The sequence below is a fragment of the Passer domesticus genome, chromosome 3 (assembly GCF_036417665.1).
Source record: "Passer domesticus isolate bPasDom1 chromosome 3, bPasDom1.hap1, whole genome shotgun sequence".
In the NCBI taxonomy this organism is placed as follows: Eukaryota; Metazoa; Chordata; class Aves; order Passeriformes; family Passeridae; genus Passer; species Passer domesticus.
Window position 1 is genome coordinate 27766711 of NC_087476.1, and position 23259 is coordinate 27789969.

The following is a 23259-nucleotide window of genomic DNA, read 5'->3' on the forward strand; positions in this document are numbered from 1 at the left end:
ACACCTCCACAAAGAGACCAGGACAGCCTCCTTTCCTCTCCCAGCTGCAGTCTGGCAGTGCCTCACAGATGTCCCCAGCCCCATGAACAGAGAGACCCATGGTTTGTCAGACAGTGACAGGTAGAGAATATCACCACCTCCCCAGTGGGGCCACCCTTTGCACTGCACCTCAAGTAATCCATGTCCGTTTTCTTGTAGTCACTAAATTTCCCAAATTCTTTTTTCTTTTTCTTTCTTTCTTTCTTTCTTTCTTTCTTTCTTTCTTTCTTTCTTTCTTTCTTTCTTTCTTTCTTTCTTTCTTTCTTTCTTTCTTTCTTTCTTTCTTTCTTTCTTTCTTTCTTTCTTTCTTTCTTTCTTTCTTTCTTTCTTTCTTTCTTTCTTTCTTTCTTTCTTTCTTTCTTTCTTCTTTCTTTCTTTCTTTCTTTCTTTCTTTCTTTCTTTCTTTCTTTCTTTCTTTTTTTCAGTATCCATGCCATGGCTCTCATATCTTCCCCTCAAAGTTGTGTCTTCCTCCTTGACATCCTCCCCTGCTTTTGCAGCATCTGTGAGCTTAGTTTTGGCATCATTGGGTCCTTTGCACTGCACCTCATTTCCTCACAGACCATTTTCTTGCATTCACTAAATGTCTAAATTTCATTTGACTGTATCTCCTTCCCAGAGCATTTGTAAATCTTTCTTTTCTGGGTCACCAGATTTTGTTTCCCTTCCCGAAAGGAAATTTCATTTCCTTTCGAGAAGGGAAATGAAATCTTGCGATTTCAATGGGGATCAATTGGGCAATCTTTGGTCCATGTCCCTGCACTTCACTGCATCCCATGCCTTTTGATGGCTTTGAGTTTGGCCATCCCTAGCACAGGGGAAACCAGCGACTTTATAGGCCATGGCAAGGCTGAGGCTTTGCACTGCTGGATCAGTGTACAGCTGTGGCATCCCCCAAGATCAGAAACTGTAGTGACTGGGCTACAGTCTATTTTTTCACATAGACATAGTTTCTTTTTTCATAATTCCTGTATATTTCACCTTATCTTTTCTATTATAGCCTTGCAGAGAGGCCATAACAAAAATGATACTTCATTCAAAAGATGTAGACTACCACAGCATGAAACTCCCAGTGATAAAATGACACACTAAGTTGTAATTTGTATTCCTTTTGTAGCAATTTCTGAAATACTGCTTGCTTTTTTGGACTATTTGTTACTTCTGACTCTGAGAGACCTATTCATAATGGATCGAGGATATAATGTAGGAATGTTACTAAGATATTTAGCACATTTTCAGTATGTATGTATAATTGGAATTGTTTTTTCCTCATATAAATGATTTTATACCAATTCTAAATATAATTGGACATTATATTACCCAGTTATTCAGCTGTCATGAGATCATCCTACAACTCTTCATAGCTACCTTTAGTTTTTCTACACTGAACAGCTTTGTACCAGTTGCAAACTTTGCATTTTTTACATAATTTTCAAATAATGAATGAGAAAATTATAACTTTTCATCACTTAACAGCAATTTGTCTATTCAGTCCTCTATATTCCTCTTCAACCAACTATGAACCTATTCGATAATCTTGCTTTATTGTTATGAATCTTTTTTAATGAGATTATTGTTCTTTTGTACTTTTAATTATTAAATATTTATTGATCAATACTATCCTTTACTTCTTCAAGAACGTTGATAGGTTGGTGAAGCATGACTTTCCTTCACCAAAGCTGCATGGATCTTCTCATTATATTGTGTGTAACTGTGCATCTACTGATACTGCTCTTCATTATGGCATCTATTATCTTGCCTGTAGTAGAGTTAGATTTATTCATCTACGTTTCCTAAAATCATTGTTAGAGGCCTTTCTAATAACTGGTGTCAGTTTAAATTTTCATCTTTCATTCCTTTGGTACTGAAACTGATTTAGCCAGGGAGTTACAAACCATAGTCAATCTTTCAGCAATTTCATACGTGAGTTTCTCTGCAAGTCCTAGATGAATATCATGTGTCTCTACTGATTTATTGTTTGCCATAACAGTTTCCCCTAAAATTTCTATCTTGACAGTTCAACTTGAGATAATTCCACAATTTATCCACTCAATTTATCTGAACTCACTTCAGCACATAAATGTCTTTCTTGAAGTGAGTGGCCCAGGACTGGACACAGGATTGGTCACACCTCACCTGTGCTGAGTACAAAGGGAAAATCACTGCCTTTGTCCTGCTGGCCACACTATTTTTTATGCAATCCATGGTGCCACTGCCATTGCAGTCTCCTGGTCACACACTGGTGTATGTTCAGCAGGCTGCTGACCAACACCGCCAGGTCCTTTTCTGCTGGACCCCTTTCCAGCCACTCTGTCCCCAGCCTTTAGTGCTGCCTGAGGTTGTTGTGATCCAAATGCAGGACCCAGCACCTAGTCTTGCTGAACGTCATATTGTTGACCTCTGTTTCTTGATCCAGCCTGTCCAGATCCACAAACTTACTGAAGATGCACTTGATTTCCTCATCCAGATCAACAGTAGAGACATAAAATAGGACTGGCCCCAGTGCTGAGTTCTCTGGAACCCCACTAGTGACTGGCTATCAGCTGAGTGCAGCACCATTCACCATCACACTCTGGGCCTGGCAATCCAGCCAATTTTTAAGCCAGTGAAAGAGTGCACATGTCCAAGCTGTGGGCTACTGGCTTCTCATGGAGAATTCCGTGGGAGACAGTATCAAAGGCAGCACTCAGACATTCCAAAACAAACACGGAAACAAAAAACAGGAAACAAACTCTGCCAATTATACTAATTAATGGGCTAGCAATAAACTAAAGGCACCACTTTTTGGAACATCAACTTTGATTCTGGTCAGGCTGGGGACCTGGCAATAGACCTATCTGGTATGCTCAGGGAGACTTGAGCACTGTTTGCCAGGGAGCACAGAAATGGACTGACCACTGAGTTAGGGACACATGGGACAGGTAGGAGGGTCTAGGATCTGGGCATGAGTGCCAGACGGACATTAATGCTGTGCTCAAGGCATCCATCAATGTAGGTGCTTGTGAACCTGGAGTGTTTTTTGTGCACTTTTGTCTCTGCCAGCCCAACAAAAGAAGAGGAGTAAATGGCTCTGTTTATGTATTTAGGTGTTATTCAAAACAATACCTTGTTTGTGGTAATCTGTGTGACCAGCCATGTTAGCATCATCACTGTGTGTGACTCTGGGACTCATGCACATCTTCACTACTGATTGAATCTACACACAGGGAAGAAAAAGCTGCATTCCTCAACTTGCTCAGGTCCCCAGGGCATTGTCCTGGGCTGTGTGGCCAGGCAGGAGAGATACTTGGATCAGAGCAGCTGGGAAAGGCAGCCATGCTCCTAATATCTCTAAACATTCTTAAGTGACACTACTTCTGCTTTGTGAATTTTGGCAGGTTTTTTGTTGGGTTTCTATTTGGCTGAGGTATTTTAGTCTGCTTCCATTGCTCTAGTAGTTATTTGGAAATGGTTTTTAACTGCAACTGGCAAGCAATGTATTGTATGTGGGCCTCTGGTTTGGTACTTCTTAATGCCCCATTTTATGATCTAGTTTTAACAAAAACTAGATCAAAATTATGGAAATAGCAGTGTAGATGTAGGCACAATTAAAAAAAACTAAAGAGAAACTGCAGTACATTTTCCTTGTAAAACACTCCAAAGTGTATTACAAGGAAATGAAGGATCAATATTGGAACTCAGTTTCAGACTAACAGCCACAATTTAGGTGCCTCTTAACAATGCATTCTTATTTAAATTCCTATTTTATACAAGGTGATCCTGTGGAGGAAAAAACCCCAAAACCCTAAACAGTGGCTCAGTTCATTTATTTTAGGATAGTCTTTTGGTGCCATATTGATGATTTAATAGGATAACCTTTTACAAAGGCAGAACTCAAATCTAGAGAAGTGAATAGCACAAGAGGAAATCTAAATCTTTTTCCAAGCCCTGGAACATTATACATTATAATCTCTTAAAATGTTGAATTAAAGGGCAAATTCTAGTGGATTTAGAGACTAAAGAAAAACACCAAACACATATGAGTTAAAACCCTACAGAAAACACATCATAAACTTTTGTATATTTCAAAAACTATGTAAATGCATCTTTTTTCAGCAAATAACCTGATTTTCCAAAAGATGCCTCATTCCTATTGATCTTCAATTGTGGATCAGTAGTTCTGATTTTTAACTTACAATTTAAATTTAAAAATATTTTTATTTTGTTTTGTTTTTCTTTGTTTTGTCATTATTTCTGTCTTACAGCAAAAGATAAATGCTTTTTAATATGATATAGAAGATGACACTGTAATTTTGCAAATTTTGTGTGTTCCAATACTAAATTTTACACAATCAGAAACCCTCAATGGAATTATTTTCATTGGACAACTTTTGATATTAGGATTATATTTTTAGTATCTCTACAACATGATGAATTTAACCGCTTTGTGGTGTACAGCATGTGGTAAAGAACTTTAGTAGAAGATTATTTTCAGCCCCAAGTACTTACACTACTCAGAGGTTCCCCTAGCCATTATGATATAAAAACAATACAAAGTGTTGGTTTTTCCAAAGCCAAGAACCATCAAAATGACTTTTTAGCCTGTGGATTAGTTCCTTTTTTTAATGACACACTGCATATCTTTGCCAGTAACTTCTCTATTTCACACTTAATTTCCTTCACAGCCCTCAAATGAATATTATCTGGTTTTAGTGATTTACTACACTTAATTTTTTAAGTTGCTCTATAACTTCCTCCTTGGAGGCTATCATTTTATTAAGGCCACAGTATAATTTCCCATGAAAAGTGCCCTTGGAAGAGTGATTTCCCTCTAGTCCTAGATAGTAAAGACAGATGCAAAAAAATTAATTTAACTCCTCTGCTATTTTACCATCCTCTCTAATTGCTCCCCTCACTCTTTATTCCAATACATCCAGTATCCCGTATCTTCCAACTTTTTATGTGCAGCATAAAGTTTTATTATTTATATTGTTACACCTACCAGTGGTGAAGTGCATGCTATGGAAAAGCATGTAGAGCAATCTTGATGCTGCTCAGCAGAAAACCTCTTGTGCCTCCTCAGTGACCTTGCATTTGTACTGACACTTAGATCCTTCCAGGAGGGCAAAACACTTCAAAGTAAAGGTAGCATTTTATAAACTCTGCTGAATTAATGTAAGTAACTATATGGAACAAAGAGGAGAAACTCTGTTGTTGAACAAAGCCCTTGTGGATAGAAAACTAGAAAAGAAAAAAGCTTGACCATTAAGTATCAAGTATCCTTGTCTGAATGGGAGAAATATGTTTCACAGTTCGTTTTTACCAAAGCCCTTGCTGACTGACTGTTAACGGCACTTTCTCTGAAGTGTATTAGTGTATTCAGTGGGGTAAAGCCTTCTTAATGTTTCCTTACTGACTTACAACGTGCCTCCTTCTTAAAGAGTATGGCAGTGTGGAGGGAAGAGTGGATGCTGATGAGAGATGAATGCTGAAGTAATCAATATTCAGTCCCCTTATTCTATGGTCAAGACTATGGTCTCTGGACTGCGGTCTCACAATGAAACATGCAGCCAGGAGAAATCTGCCTCTTCACTTGCAATGAGTCCCGATAAGCAGGATAGGTGGTGGAGTCTGTAAATATGTATGTCTGTAAATATGATATCTGCCCTTATCAGTGGATGCCATGGATGTGTGTGCCACCAACCCTGAGCTGGGTGTCACTGGTTTAGAGCCCCTGTCAGTGCCAGTGACTGCTGCCTCCTCTGCCCCAGCTTCCCCTCTGGGGTGACCCAGCTGGGGAGGGGCTGACATCCCCAAACACAGACACTGTCTGCAAACCATAGCCCTTTGTGCCCACGGGGATGGTGGGGATGGAGGCAGGGTAGGGAGAGAACCCAACACAGAGACCTCACTCCCCGAGCAAAGCAGACAGAGTATGCAGCAGTTATTTTGTGCAACAGTTCATCCCACTTTGTTACTGAGGTTTACCCTGTGTCAGACCAATAGGACTATTCAAATATGAAAATGTTAACAGGACAATTAGCATCTATTATCCTTGCCTATCTGGTGTGGTCCCTTTGGCCAATAAAATCCTTATCCTAATCAGCTCTGTCGTTTCATCACTTGAATATGGCTCTGATATTAGGGACAAGAAGGTCTGTGCTGGTTGCAGCGATGCCTCAGGTTTTAGTTTTTGTATTTTTCACATTCTATTCTGCTTTAGTGTATAAGTCTAGGCTTCATGTTAGGGGGTAGTAAGCTCTCTTCACAGAGTAGGTAGACAAAACAATACCTTCTCTAGCTGGGAACCCAAGGACAGCTGATCCAGATCTCAGGCCCAAGAGCATAAACAACAGTGGACCAAAAGAGAAAAACAAGAAGGACGGGATTTTATGAGCTAAAGCTGTAATTGGATAATTAGCTCCAGTATGCTAATGGACTAAAGCTTATAAAAGTGTGAGTCCCCATGACCTGTTATCCATTTTGTGGCCATTATGGGCTGTGCTGCCCAAGGTGGATCTATTTGAGACCTCTTAATAAATAGCTACTTTATTCTTTAGTTCCATCCAGTCTCTGTTCTAAATCAGCCTTCACAAGGCATCAGCAGGATGGGAAGGACAGCCTGATGATACATGTCCACTGCCAGCTGAAAGGCTAAAATGACCTCTGGAAAAATATCTCTATGAACAGTGTGCCTTCAACATAGATATAAAAACCAGTGATCATTATGTCATGTTTGCTTTATGCAGAGAAACTCTGTCCACTCTTAGAGAACCTGCTTTTAATCCTGAAGCAGTAGATACAGCATATTATTTTTTGCTGGCTTCATAGTTCTCTTCTTATACATCTCTTTCTTCAGAAGGGGATATTAATTACTGAATATGAAAATAAGGATCAGATAGGCTCATGACACCGTGAAAAAATTAATTTCATAGATTACCATGAAATCCTGTTAAAGATGTGAAGTTAATTGAAGTCTGTTGACAAGTTCAAGCTATAGAGAAATTAGAAATTTTGAAAGAGAATGAGAAGGTTGAGTCTCATAGATATCACTTTTAAATTAGGAATATATGAAGGAAAAGGTTTTAGATAAATCCTTTAGCTGTTTGCCTCAAAATGCAGTTGCACAAAGTCCCAGGCAGTCTGATCTAAGCAGATCCTGCTCTCATTATGGAGTTGGACCAGATAAGCACCAGTAGTCTCCTCTAGTCCATATAGTTTTATTGATTTATGTTATTATTAAAATGCTTTTTTTTTTCACCTAAATAATGTTCAGAGAAACACAGACAAGGTGTTACTGGATGTGGTTCCTCCTGCTAGAAAAAAAATTTGTGTCTGGTTTTATCAACACCCCTCTTGAAAAAAAGAAAGGACAGGCCATTCCAGAAAATATTTCCTCATTGTGCTAGTGTTAAATAAAACATCCAATAACAACAATAAAAAAAAAAAGTTCCAAAAATCATAGATCACCTGTAAAAATATTCCTGTTAATAGCTTTTTTTGATCAAGGTCTTTTATAATAGACCTATTTTAAATTAATTTATGACTGATGAGCAGAACAATTTTCTGTAAATTATAATTCTGTAATCTTTATTATCAACCTAAATCACCCACTGGATATCCCCTTCCTGACATATGAGATTTGAACAGATTTAATTGTATTTCTGCAATAATTACTATACTATTAACACAATTATAATTTCATTGCTAATAGAAAACTTTTATCATAAAAGTCAATCTGGTCCTTCTAAAGACAGAAGAGGATTGGATTGTAAATCAGTCATGTACACTGGATTTTTTGATTATCATTAATAAATTCATAAGTGGAATTGAAAAAGTGTTCTTGGCATTCTCTATGATAAATTTAAAGCACAGAATCCATTGTGTCCAATGGTCTTAATCTTTTCTTTAATGGCCACTGTTAACCATAATGCAATATGTTATATAATTATTGTCAGTCCAATGCCAAAGAAATAACAGGGTTGTCCTCTGAATGACTAAAAAACCAAAGCCTTATGTCATGACAAATGGTGGAACACTGAGCCGAGAAGTCAAAATACAATGTAAGGTTTTCGACAATAACTGCTTTCCTGCTAGTTTAATGCATGTATGTTTATTAAAATAAAAATAAATCAAAACATTATGATAAAGCAAAATAGGCATTTTAATAACACAGAACAACTTCAATGTAGATATTCCAGATTAGAGCAGAATGAGCTGTATTTCAGGTTTCTTCCATATGATGGGTAATTGTAGTGTGTCAAAGACCACATGACTTGGAGAAAGAGGTAAAAATATTGGAGGAGGGAGGAAAGCCCACAGCCCACTTTTCCCAAACCCAAAGTTTAAATATTTCTTAGGGCTTTTAAAAATACAATTATCAATTTAACAGCAACCACAGAATGGTAGATGAAATTTCATATCTCTAAGATCTACATTGAAAAAGTACTACAGCAGATACTATTTCTCTGTATCAGTTCTCAGTTTGGTTGATGATATGTATTACATATACACCCCAAACTCAATATTTGATCAAGATTTCTGAAGAAGAGAGACCTTACAGAAAGTATCGAACTTTCTGACGTTTGATGTACCTAGCAACTCTGCAATATGAGCTGTATGGGTACATAGGAAATTTCCCTTGGGCAACATTGAAGAGGAAGTGCCACAAGAAATGCAGAACTATAAAAAAAGATAGTTATTTTTGTGTAATTTGAATAATTGTAGTAGCAGTACTAATCAGTATTCATTGTCTTACTAGCACTGATGTAAGGAAATGCAGGAAAATTTGCCCTGCTGGATGAGTCCAAGGGTGTAGTGGAAAAGCCTATATGCTGCATTAAACAAGATTCAGCAATGTTGCTGCCACAATCCAAAGGAGTTCTTCTTCAACATTGGTGGGTAATCCACTGAGTATGATAAACCTTGAGAGGGATGGACAAGTCTATTTAGATTTACATCCATCTACAGAGAAAAAAAAAATCAACAAAGGTAAGTTCTCTTGTGTTAGACCTTTGCAAGCATCTCTAAAACTGTGTAACTGAGCATTGTGTATACACAGGTACGTGCACATGAGAAGACAAAATCACTGAATATAATATTAGCTCATTATACTTCTGTCCAGCATTTACATTTAAGCCTTGTCCAGGTATTTTCCGAGTAGAGCAAAATGTTTTCCTGAACTATTTCGGATCCAATTTGTATATATTCTGGCAAACTCTTATTCATAATAGTGCTTGTGGGGCTGTTTTAATAAAGACTTTAAAATGAAGTTTAAATATCCCTTTGGGTAAAATGAAAGACATAGATTAAAACAAAATTATTGATATAATTTCCCTTACCTTATCTTTTTTTTGTATAAAAGAGAAATATAAAGGTCTGTATCGAATGTAAATGTGAAAAAAAATATCACAGCTTAAAACATTAGCCTACTAAACTATAAGCTGCTAATGTCTAACTTTTCTAATCACAGCTTAATCAAGTCAATTATCTCTGGGTAAGAGAAAAGGCTTTTCAGTTTCTCTCTTACATCATGTTTTCCAGCTTGTTATTTCAAGAGTTACAGAATTTAGATAGATTACAGCATTTATTGATACAAGTCTGATATATTCTTTCAAAAAGAAATGTATATAAATGTTAATTAGCATGTATTCCACTGAGTGCCTGCTGCAGACCTGGTCCTTAAAAAGATCATAACAAACTGTGACTATGGAGCATGATAATTTATTTTCATAATGTGCTTATAAAGCAAAGAAATGCTGGAACAGCTACTTTTCCTTCTGTTTTATATATATATATATCAATAATATTGTTCTTTATAACCTAAAAAAATTTAAAAAGCAAAGAAACTCAGATTTATTAAATATCTGTGGTTATTTCCCATTTCATATCCTTTCATACTCTTCTGTTGGTGGGGGTACTGCTGGGGCAAAGAAGATCCCAAAGAAGAGACCTTACTCTACCAAAATGATAGTGTACACAATGCAGAGCAATGCATTGTTACTTCAGTTATGGTAGCATAGTCACGAAAACACCCTTATATTTGCAGAAGTTCTGTAGAGTTTAACCAGATCATGCATCTGCTAAGTGTCCTGAATCACACAGGAAATGAAGCTCATTAAAACTATTCACAAATAATATTAGTGGATTTTTTTCTGTCAATCACTGAATATGTTGTTTAAAAAATATATTTTCTTTCATTAATTGAGTACATCTGAGATGAACATATTTTATATTTTTGCTGATTCATTGTGGCATTCATAATTCTTTGATAAACACATTCTGTGAGAAACTATTTTAACCCCTTTTTAACATTTAGGTGTTGGGTTTTTTTTGCACTAATCTGCTCTGAGTTGCTTATTTAATTACAATTCATATAGAAAAAGTAAAATTTGATTCTACACTTCAGAATTATTATGTACTTTATTTGGGAAATGATTGCCATTCTTATAGTGAAAAAATAGAAAGGGACAGACATTCAACATGAAATACAGATTATTTGTTTCAAATTTGATTAATACAGGTTTAATCTAATTACTTTAGAGTAAGACTGGGTTTATTGTAATAAACTCACAATAGCATGGATTTTTATAAACTTGGTAAAACAAAACTTATTTGGTTTCTTTTGGCATGATTTACATGAAATGAATATTTGTTTTTTGATTGCTATGCATTGTTTTATGCCAAGAAGTAGTTCGCAAATAAAGATGAACACATGCATGCCATTTTTCTTTGAAAAGCTTTGTTTTAAACAATAATTTAGTTCTGCTAAAAAGGAAAAAACATCAGTCATTTATCAGGGATCCAAGTAGGGAAACTTTTTCTGTTTACCTAATTTATAAATGCTCTGGAAAAGGGACCAAACAGGGACACAGTCAGCTATTGGTACAAGCCTATTTTTAAAAAGCATATCCAAGGCCATGTTGAAAAGAACAGCAAAATCACTTAACAAAAGTGGGGAGGCAGGAAGGGTGAAGGGAGAACAATGAAAATCACCACCCCCACCAAAAGCAACAAAGAAATTCTAAACTAATAGATGAAATTAAAAATAGATAAATGTAAGCAATTAAGATGGATAAGTAAAAGCCTTGCTTTGCATATAAAGTGATGGTCTCTGACTGACCATTGCCATTCTGATTCAAATTTTAGTTTATGATACTTCTGTGCAAACATCAAACTTAGTGCTTGGTGCAAGTCAAACTAGAGATTAAATCCTGGTCCTCATGGGTGATTGCAATTAACTGGGCATTTTGGGGGAAATAACCCAGCAGTGCAAAAGTCTTTCATCAGGTTTCTGGAATGAACTGAGAAATATTTCCTACTGCAGCTACTGGATTATGTGACTAGGAACCACCTACTGCTGGATTTCCTGCTCATAAACTGAGAAGTCTTACTTGCCAACGTAACTAGTGGTATACCTTGATATACCTTGATAATACTCTTGAGCTTAAGATCAGGCTGGAAGGCTGTGTCAGGAGAGTTACAGTCAGGGCCTTTATTTTCAAGGGGAGATCAGTTAACAGGTGTCTCACCAAGGGTTCATACTAAGATGAATGCTATTTAATATCTTCATAACATATCTTTAATATCCTTAATGACATAGACAGTAGGATCAAGTGCACCAATCTTTGTGCAGACCAAGCTGAGCAGTGGTGTTAGAACTATGGAAACAGAATGTCCCAAGCTGTAAGGGACTCACGAGGATCACTGAGTCCAGTTCCTGGTCAGGCTCAGTATTGGGGCCAGTCCTAATCAATGTATTTATTGGTGATCTGGATTAAGAGATTTAGTACACACTCAGAAACATTGTGAATGACACTAAATTGGGTAGGAGCATTGACCTGCTGAAGGGTAGGGAGGCTGTGCACAGGGATCTGGACAGGCTGGATGGATGGACTGAGACCAACAGTGTGAGGTTCAACAAAACCAAGTGCCAGGTCCAGCACTTGGGTCACAGCAATTCTCTGCAGTGCTACAGGCTGGGGACAGAGTGTCTGGAATACTGCCTGGTTGACAAGGACCTGGGAATGCTGGTTAACAACGGCTGGACAAGATCCAGAATGTGCCTGGATGCCCAAGAAGGCTGCACTAGGGAAGTAATTGTCCCTCTGTACTTGTTACTGGTGAGTTAGCACCTTGAGTCCTGTGTCCAGTTGTGAGCCCCTCACCAAGAAGGACATTGTGGTCCTGGAGCAAGTCCAGAGAAGGGCAATGAAGCTGGACAAGGGGCTAGAGAGTAAGACCTATGAGAAGTGGCTGAAGGAGATGGGGTTGTTTAGCCTGGAGAAAAAAAGGGTTCAGGGGAGACGTTATTGCTCCAGTACCCCAAAGGAAGTTGTAGCAAAGTGGGGGTTGGTGTCTTCTCCTGGACAAGGAAATGGCCTCAAGCTACACTACGGGTGGTTCATGTTTGACATCAGGAAGAATTTCTTCTATGGTAGGATGGTTAGGCATTGGGATGGACTACCCAAGGAAATGGTGGTGTCACCATCCCTGGAAATGTTTGGGAAATGACTGGATATGTCGCTTGGTGTTACGGTTTAGTTGACAAAGTGGTGTTCAGTCAAAGGGTAGACTTCAAGATTTTGATGATCTTTTGCAATCGTAATGATTCTAAGATTCTATGATTTTTGTAAATTATACAAAAAAGCACATTATATTTTAGGGTCAAATTTGGAGTACAGTGAAGGAATTGAAAAATATTTAGCTTTTTATTTTTATGAGAAAAATGGGGAAATCTGTTGGTTTCTGCAGTTTTGTTTGTTATCTTTTTCCTGTTTAGTTAGTTAGTTAGTTTGTTTTTTTGTTTTGTGTTTTTCTTTAATTTTTTTGGTTGGATGTTTCTGTTTTGTTTGTTTATGGTTGGTTTTGATTTTGTTTTGCTTCAGTTTGGGGTTTGAGGTATTAGTTTAATAGCTGAATCCAAAAGCTTTATGCATTCATAACTCTTATGTATACACTCTCTTCTCCAGGTATTTATGAGACTTCTTTTTAATCCCTTGCATACACTGAAGGGCTATGGCTGGCCTAATTTTGTCTGTTTTGGCCAAATGATTTAAGCACAAAACCCGTTAGAAAAGTCGGTAGTGATAGAGAAATCAGAAACAAAAAAACAAAAAACCATATCTACACACTGCTGTTTAAATTAAATGATAGATCAGGGCAGATCCTTCTTCTAAATTACTGCTCATTTCTAACTCAATTTGAACTTCACTTGCTGAAGACCCATGTTACAGTGAAAATTGCAGCCTTCTAAATGTCTTTCATCAATCACTCTGTAGACAACTATTCAGAATAATGTATGTCCTCTGATGTTTGTGCTTTTGGTACTAAAACAATTTAGAAGTCATAATGTTTTTTCCTTAATTCTCAAAGTGAAAAATTATCTTGTAGTTCTTTTCTCTAATGTAATATTGCCATTGTCAGCTGAAGAAAACACAATTTTGAATTTCATATAGATAATAAGGTACTGCTGAATGAATAACCACAGCTGGAAATGCTGTAATGACCTCTCACCAGATGTCCATGACATTTCCATTTAAGATAGTCTTCTTACATTCCTAAATCTTGGTTCCTAATCTCTTTCACATATACTCCTATCTGTGCAATCTTGCTGGTTGCTCGGTATTATCGTTTTCTTATCTCAGAGATGGATGTGGTATGCCTCTGGCTTTTGAGGATTATATTGCAGTCTGAATCCTACCCAGTTTATCCAAAATAATTCCTTATGGCTAAGCTTTCTCACTGTTTCTGAGTATTCTAAATAAATCAGATATTATTTTGTCTCAAACTTACTATAATTTGAACTTCAATTGTCATATAAAGTCCCTAAATTTACATATTGGCCAGTAAAAGTAGTCTCTACTCCTGAATCCCCACTTAGTTCAGTGGAGGTCTGCATAGACTGAAGCATTGGCTAATGACAATATGCTTGCTAGACTGCTTTCAACTGACACATAACTAAAATTTGGTTAGACAAGATTTGATGTACATTGAATAGTAAACACTGCAAATGTGAAGTATCAGCTCTAAAAACATAATTAAGGAACTTGAAATAAAACTTAGAAATTAAAACTCTTAACTCATTCATCAAAAGTTATTACAAGTGTCTAAATGGTTACAATGCTTCATTTCCCACCAGTAACTACTCCAAATACATAAAATTTGTTTTTGAACAGAACCTCCTATTGTTGTCAGTATAGAAAGTTTTGCAGTGCTTTAGAATCAAGATATTTTTTATATATCTTTTTATTGGTATTTTTTATGGAGGGAAAATGTATCATTAAATTTTCTTAGAGGATATGAAATGATGAAAGGTAAATTAGTTGGCAAAACTTAACAAATAATGAAAAGTGGAAACTTGTAGTGGTTACTTTATTATTTAAGGTTAAATGATTTAAGAAAAGGATGAATTTGATTTAAATCCCATGTGGGGAGGATTTAAAGTTTTTTGTCCTTAAATACTTCAGCTACAAATTGATATGCTGATTGGAAATTTTAGAAACATCATTAGTAGATTTCCTCTTGAAGCTACTTTAACTGTCAAAAATGGAAACTATATGTTTGATGAGACAGGAAATATAAATAACTAATGAGTGCACCTGAATGGTGATGTGTAAACACATCTACACAGGCTGTTCATCGTAAGGCACACAGAGTGGAAAACCACCAAATTATGAATTTGGATTGCTCAGGTACACAATTCCATGTGATATCTGGCAATTTGAGCTCCATCACACTGCAAAAACACTTGAAATCCATTTCACATCATGAGTGAATGCACTAACTGCAAAAATGTTCAGCATATTAGAACAGAAGAGGAGATTGGTCTTTCTGCTTTGTTTCAGAAGACACAATTTCCATTTGATGGGCTTAAAAAAAGTTGTTTAATTTTAGGAAAAATTTAAAATTAGGAATCTAAATTGGAAGGAGATAAAATACTTTCAGATATCGACATAGTGGCTGTCCCTTAGAGTATAAAATTTTTAGAATATTTGTGACTATTAAGTCATAATCACAAAGTACATCTAAGAGTAATTTCCTTTTTGTGGGCAATGATTGAGGTGCCATTTTTATTATTGAGTATTAGGCTCAAGATTATGGCTAAATAATAAGTAAAATAATTATTTTGCATATTTGAGAGGTATTTTCTCTTCTTTTGCCACTTTTTGGTACCTCAGACATATAAAATTTGCAAACGCGATTTAATGATGTTATTAAAAATACAATAATTTGTTTCACTTTTTAGCTGTACAAAAATCTGAAGTAATCTACCATACAAATGAAGAATGCTGTCACTTAGACCTTTAGTTCTGAATCAAGGAACTTAATTCTGTGAGGTTTTGTTCAATGTCAATCCATTTACTATAATAGAATTTTATGAGAAATAAATGAGAATAGCACTGCACTCATTATATTTGTGCAAATTTCAGCAAGGTTAGTTCTTTAGTGTTTGGAATATTACCAATTTTCAAGACAACTTATTTTCTCTTTGAAAGAAAAATCACAGTAGAATTATCTTTTCTTGATAGCCGAATTCTTCCTTTATAATTTTGGTCAAAAGAAATAAGACACTAAAGAAGGATGTAAACTAGGGTCAAAATTTTTCCATTCATTCAGCAAGCTTTCTAAATGTCAATGCTAATCTCAACTTTCATACATTTTGAACAAGAGAATGTTACCAACTCTCTTGTTGAGGACATAGACTCAAAAATGTCAGCTGATTGTAAGAGATGTAAGATCCCTAACGTGTTACCCATAAATGTTATATCCCTGGGTGATGCTATATTGGATGAATCTCTTGTCTAGGATGGAACAGACATGCTTCCTCCCCACCGAGTCCAGCACACTATGAACCATAAAAGTTATACCTCCTGTAATGCTTTGTTCTTTACTGACACAAAGTCTCACCAGAGCACAAAGGCAAGCAGTCCTGTGAGAGTCTGTAACTATGAGCAAGTATCTAATATGGCTCTCTTACGGATTTCACTCACAATCTGGTGCTTTCTAGATGGCAGACAACTTTCAAAAAGCATAGGAGTGACAGCATGCTACATTCAACACATACTCATCTTTTAAACGACATTATAAAAGTGTTCTACAACCTTTGATAAAAATCTCTTTCTCAATTCCGAGGGTAATGCTAGCAGTGGAGTATATTGATTATCTTCAGAATACTGGTGAAGGTGTAAGAAATCAGTCACAAAGTGGCAATACATACCAATTGATGAATCCACTTGAAATGTATAAATTAATTTTTTGCCATAGGAAAGGTAATTTAACTTTTAAAATCCTAGTCTAACAGAATACAGTAGCCTTGGAGAATTAACAACGCTGTATAAGGACTTTATTGACAAATATTTAAAATCTTTACCATGGGGATTTTAAGCATTATAAATTACAATTTCAAGGACTATAAGGAGATGTTTTCCATATAAAGTACTTAACACACAGTTATAATTTTTTGTGAGCATCCTGTAAAATAAAGTATTTTTCTGTAGTGATGACATGACATATTATATTCTTATTACCTATTAGAGGAAATTTTGTTTTATTTTTACTTTTTTAACTGCAGGACCAAACCATATTCCTGGTGAAGGAAGACAGAGTAAGGTAAATATTAAGAACTTTGTAAATTCAAAAATTGTAATATTATTAAACATTCCTGAATATTTAGTGCCCAGAAAAAGAATAACTTTTTTTGACGAAACTAAATACTAGTAAAATGTAATGGTCTGAAAATGATTAAGTTTTCCATGTAAAAAACTTACTCAAATGTGAGACTATAGAGTTAGAGAAATATCCCAATGCATTATTCAAAATATTTGTTTTTAAATTCTCTCCATAAAAGGAGCTTCATCAACAAAATTTCTTGTGTTCATAAATGAAAAAGAGATGAGTTATGCAAAAAAAATTCTTATAATTTAGAATTAAACATGCAAACCTCTAGTTCACTTGTGATTCTTGGACATGTAAAAAAAAATTATAGATAAATATATGGTTTTCTTAAATTTAATAAATGTATAGACATTTATTCTTTAAATGCACATCTTCATATTCGTTTAAATGTTCACTAATCATCTTGGCATCTTTTACAAGAGAACAAAGTTGATAAACCTTGCCAAATAGATGGCTATTTTACAGAAACAGCAAATAAGAGATATTTTTATCTTTTCACAGCATTAAAAACTATTCAGGCAGTAAACTGCAGGCTATCACTTGTATTTAATATGCATGAAAATATCTAAAACATTTAAAATATTTTGAAAACTGAAGTATGTTTTCTACTGCTAACAAAAAAGAGAATGCAAATTACTTTAAATCTGGGGCGACAATGAAGATTTTAAAAAAATCCTGTTTCTTCATTTCTTCCAGAGACTAAGCATACAGAAGAAGAAACCACCAAAAAAAACCCTAAAAAACAAAACAAAACAACAACAACAACAACCAAAGAAAAAAACCACATACACACACACACAAAAAACCCCAGACAGAACAACTGAGGATTACTTCTCAAACAGAAGTGTAAACACTAAGATTCTGAAATGCTAAGAACGTATCCATCATGTAAGCTAGTAAGTGACAACTTACTAGCTTACATTTTAGCAACAACTAAAATGACATTTCCTGAAGAATATTTTGATATGTTACATGACCTTTTTGCATACATCCACCAACCTTTTTGTTATATCCAGTCACTAAATATTTGAAGTTAAAATCTATCTTCACTAAGAAAACGAACATAAATTTCTTCATTAAATAGATTTTTTTTTAATATTAAATATTTAAATAGCAATTTGGACCCATAAAAATATCGTTAAAAGCTTTTGTAGAGGTGCTTTCAAGGACGTAATTACATCATAATTCATACATAAAAGTATTTAAAGTTTAATTACAAAATTTAATAGTATACTTTTTATCTTACAGTCTTTATAATTTCATCATGTTTTCAGATATTTACAGGAGCAGCACTTCTTCTCTGAAAGAAGCTTTGAACAAGCCAATATTGCTTAAATTTTTCTTTATATGCACCTAAGAAAAAGCCAGGCTATTTTGTAAAATATTAAAAAAATTGTTGTTAGATTTTGGTTAGTAAATGACTTGTACTTTTAAACTTCTGAAGAAATAATTGCTCTACATTTCTCCGTCATAACATTCTCAGAATAGACTGAAGACTGCTTATTTTTTTCTTTCCTATATGTAAAGGAATTCCAAAGAATAACGTTGAATTGCAAAAGTATGGTAGCACAACACAAGAAACTACCACGTATCAAAGACACTCCTTTGCGCTGTCCTCCTAAACAGAAAGCTTCCCTTACATGACTTAACAAACACTTATGGGTCAAGAATCACAAGTTGTTTACCACTGGTGTATATGATGGGTAATATAATAAGAGAAAAAAATTCCTAGGTCATCCTATGCTGCACCTTAAAATTAAAACTTAAAAAAGAAATAAGTTGAGCCTTAATCTGATTACTTATATTAGTGTTTGAGTTAGAAAGATTAGATAAAGTATTATGTCCTTTATAGAAAGGTTAATAGCTACTTTACACATATCCTTCCACCTCAATCTGCAAAACAATGTGTATTTTTTAAAGGTAATTATAAAATTCTGTCTTACAACAAAATTTGCATTGTAGAGAGTATAGAAGAAATAGAAGACAATAAGGAGAATATTCATATTTTAACTCTAAGTTCTGTCCCTATTTTTATGATCAAAACACTTCATTCTACCCTGTAATTGCTGCTATTTGTAGTCAATATTTAATGTTCCTTCCCAAGTAAAATCAGCTGTCTTACATCTAGAAAGCAGAGAAATACAAAATCCATTTGTTGCTAATGGGAGTCGTGAAGCTCTTTTCCACTGTTTCCTTTGAAAAATAACAAATTTTTAAAAAGGAATTGTAGTTATATTGATCCATTCATAGTGGATTTGCATTAAATAGTAATATAGGTATGACTTCTAACCAAGTCTAGCACATAGTCATAGTGTGATTTTGATTATGACTATTTATTATGAATATTTATTTTTAATAACATATAATAATAAAAACTTAATATTTATGTTTTGGACAGAAGAAAACAAAACCAAGAAAAGCTATCATCTCTGTCATTAACAAGATTCAATATCATTGCCATAGGATGAATTAAGAAAACCCAAACCTTCTCAGATAAATAAACATTTGTCATGAATGGGATTTAACATTAGGTCTGTATAAAACATATAAAAGATCGTATTCATAATTCTATTTAATAGCTGATTGGTTGTGTTACAAACATCTTAAGCTGGTTTTCAAATGTAAGTGTTTTGTTGGGGTTTTATTCTCTTAAAACAAGAGTAAACTAAATTCAGCTGATTATAAAAATTCAATTTTTTACACAAAAGTAAGAAGAGATTTCTCTCTGAAGGTTCTGAAATTTTACCTGGAATTTATTACATGAAAGAAAAATTACATTTTTTTCCTGGGGAGCAAATCTCTGTTTAAATACAAATCCTGATGCACCCTTATTTGAGTGAAGCATATGTTACTGCTTCCATCACCTCTTCCATATTAAATTATGCTGGTATCTTCTCTTTCTTATTGTTAGCCTGGCTTCATTTTGTCCTTAAACCTGAAGATAAGAAGCACCTTTATTCTACAAACAGGTAGTAGCACTGATGAAAAATAATATACATATATGTAACATATATACAAGCTGCGCTATTTTTTAATGGGAAATGTCACAGCGTAGTCTAAATTTCATACTTGCCCTTGCTTGGAATATAATAATTGTTTTCTTCATTTAATGCTCTTACCTTTTTAAATATTTTAAAAACTTGTTCAGGTGATTACCTTCTTTTACAACAAGATTAATTGGAAATGTTTTGTGTGGATTGAAAGCAAAATATTTAATCACAGTTTTTGTGTTTTCTGGCTATATTGAAGTAAATAATTATTTGGTTTTTGTTTTTTGAGTATTTTTTAGACTTTTAGTTGTTTTTCCCTATACTCATACCTCAGTGCTCAAATCTTTTGTTTAGTTGCTCAGGGCCTTAAAATATGTCACCTTAAAGGTCTGTTGAACTGTGTATCCTGGTGTTAATAACATGAACACACAAGACTAAGGCACGCAGATAGTTATATTTACCATGAATATTCTCCCAAAGATCAATGAATCTATAATTCAAGCACTGTTTTAGACAAATGTGTTCTAAGAGATAATACTGCTCTCTACCAAGAGTAATTCTATTGGTCATGTCATCTCCATATTCCTTGGGACCTCGAATAACATCAGTGTAGAAATTGTGTCATTTCAGATCAAACTTAACTGCTATGGAATAAGTGACAGAACATTTGCACAGACATGGAAATTATACTTGCTGCATTTCTTTCTAAAGATAATAGAAGTATGGAGTTGTTTGAAAAGATTAGGGTATGTCTAAGTGCCTAATGGAGCTGATCATTATCTAATAAGGGAAACCAAAAATGTGCCTGATGACACAGATGATATGGAAATTTACATACTTTGTGAGCTTAGTTTTTCCAGGCTCAGCTCTGCACAGACACAAGTCATGTGTAACCATTTTAGAATCTAGTCAGAACACAGGACTGTCTGCATGTTCCTGTATAGAAACCTTTTCTGTTTGTACAGATCCTTCAGACGTGTGTAATATTCAGTTCTGTCTTAAATATCTCATGTATTCATTGCAAATATAAAATTTAGATTGTGTAAATATTGTTTGCACATATAATTTTAATAGCACTTTTTAAAAGCTGTGTCTTTTCACAACAACTGTTCTTTATTTTTTAAATACTAAAACAACAACAAATATAACTTTCCTTGGGATTAGTGTTTAAAGATACTCTTTAAAGGGAAGGAGATTATAAGAACTAGAGGATGTGTCAAACTATTTCCCAATTTTTATCAGTATTCTGGAGAGGTGGGATTTCTGTGGGTAAAAGAAATCTCTTGGATATGGACACTGCAAAAAAAAGTTTAGAAGAATATAAAAAATCCTGTAAAATATATATTTGTCTTTACAAATTATGCCTTTGTGCTGGATCAGTTTTTACACTGATAGAAATATTTTCTTAATATTATTAAATTTGAAATAGGTTTAGCAATTTTCTAGAGGTGAGTGATATAGCATGGCTGAGGATTTGGGATCAAGGACACCATATGATTCTTCTCTGTCACTTAGGTATTAAATATGAATTATAGAAAGTGATTACATCTGTCACCCTTGCCTGAAGCAATGATATTAAGGTTTTACAGAGCTATCAAAAACCTGCTGTGTCAGAGATTAGCATGATTTCAAATTATCATCAAGCGTGGGAGGATAATACTTTGATTCAAACTATATTTGAAGAAACAGAAAATATAAAGAAGCTTCCATGTTGTCTAAGTTCTACTTAAATGGCAGCTCCTATGAGAAAAGTGGGGTTATTTTCATTCCTTTTTTTATGCATACATAACTTCTTTATTTAGGTGGTATAGGAAATAAAAAATTTCACCAGAATGGTGAAAACAAAACTTTAAATTAACCTAAAATGTAGTATGAATGTTGAATAAGATAATCTGTAAATGAGACAGTAGTAAAACTGGATATCTATTCTGAAGATATACTGCTTCTATACTGAAGCAGTATAATACCTCTTCACATATAATGACAGACAGATATAGTTCTTATTTGAGCGTCTTTGTCACCCTTTCCTGAGCAATCTGTAAAGAAGCAGGTAGATAAAAAGGAAGTAACTATGATAACACAGCAACATATTTTTTATAATTCTATTGATAAAATAGACCTAAGGTCCAAATATATCTATAGGCTAGCTCCTCTTTTCCACCTGTCCTGAGTAACCCAACAAATGTCTATTGTATTCCATATTTTTTCTATGCCAATCTGTCCAAGACTGGGATAGTCACTTTAAGCCACAGAGGACAGAAGCAGAGTCAGATTTTCTTGCCCTGGGTTTGTGTAGGTAGAGTTTTTAAAGTCCCTTTAGGAATTTCATAGCCCTCTTTCTTGTCCACAGCTGCTGAGGGAAACCCTGTGGGAGCTGGGGAGAACATTATCTTTGGACTTTTTTTTTTTTTGACTGCAGCCACTCAAGACAACCACACCAGGAAAAGTCGGATTCCTGCACCCCACAGTCCACCAGTTCCAGCTGCTGACCTAGTTCCAGCTGCCACTGTAAATGGACTTGCCACCGCTGGGAGAGACCTTGTCTGGTGGCACAGAGCAAACAGCTCAGCAGCATTTGACTTGTTTTGGACACCAATCATTCTCCACATTTCTTTCTAGGGTTTTTTTGCCCTTGTTTCACATTGGTTGTTGGTAGAAGAAGAGGGAGTTTTGTTATCATGGAGGTTCATTTGTTGTGGGCTGTTTTTTTACATTTGTCTCTCTCTCTACCACATGGTCAGGAGAAGGAGGCTTCTCTGCCACATTGTCTTTATCCCCTGGACAATGCAGTCAGCTATGGAGGCTGCCATACTGTTGTGTTGTGCTAGATATTATTTAGTTGTTGTTTCGCACTGGGTGATTGGAAATTTGCACAGAGTAGTCTTTATATTGCACTGAATAGTTGATGTTATATCACATGGTTTGTTCTTTCCCCCACCACATGGCCTTTCCCTCATCCACCCAATTACCCCCCAGTGGTCTCTTCCTGGGTTACCCTTCCCCTCGCCACTCCTCACTGATATCCCATTCCTCCACCCGCCATTCCCCCGGGTTAAAAGTCCCCTGCCACTGGGGAACGCACTCTTTCTCCCATGTATTTTTTCACCTGGTGTGTCTCTTGGAATAAAGAGAGAAGGTCCCACATGAAGAAGAGGGTTTCTCAATCTTTTACTTTCGTCTATGAAATATCGTGTGGGCACAGGTCTATAGCTAGCTGGAGTGGACCCCAACAGCCTGACAGAGACACAATAATACACTTCCCCACATCTTGTTTTCCTTTTTTCCCAGGGAGTCCATGGGGTTTAGCACGTTTATATCTAGTGATTATTACTGTTTTCTTGGTCGTAGCTGTTTTGTGCTGGTTTTTGTTTTTGTTTTAGTAAACTGGTATTTTTTCATATATCTTCTTGTATCTGTCTCCTTATTGGTGAAAGGGGTGTGGTTAAAACTAAAAAGGGAGTAACTCCTTCTGAGGTGCCGGCCCTATATAAATTTTTTAAACCAGGGCACTACCATACAGGTGAAAGCATCTAAAAATAGTCAAAGGCTTTTCAGAAATTGAATGTCTTTAATT

General features: G+C 35.2%; 1 protein-coding gene across 16 annotated transcripts in view; it reads left to right on the forward strand.

The window, feature by feature from the left end:
- Positions 1 to 23038, forward strand: part of LOC135296223 (uncharacterized) — a 59367-nt gene extending 36329 nt beyond the window's left edge. For 3 of the 16 annotated variants that reach the window (XR_010358273.1, XR_010358277.1, XR_010358281.1), the window contains 4 exons: positions 8780 to 8915; positions 16592 to 16629; positions 19607 to 19664; positions 22105 to 22146. Coding sequence is in view for 8 of the 16 variants with exons in the window: in XM_064412301.1 (XP_064268371.1) it covers positions 16592 to 16629; positions 19607 to 19664; positions 22036 to 22304 (365 nt within the window). In the remaining 8 variants the exon portion in view is untranslated. Of the gene's footprint in view, positions 1 to 8779; positions 8916 to 16591; positions 16630 to 17391; positions 18006 to 19606; positions 19665 to 22035 lie in introns of those variants that run through there. The other 13 variants (XM_064412301.1, XM_064412302.1, XM_064412303.1 and 10 more) reach the window with 7 other exon arrangements.
- The last annotated feature ends 221 nt before the right edge of the window (positions 23039 to 23259 follow it).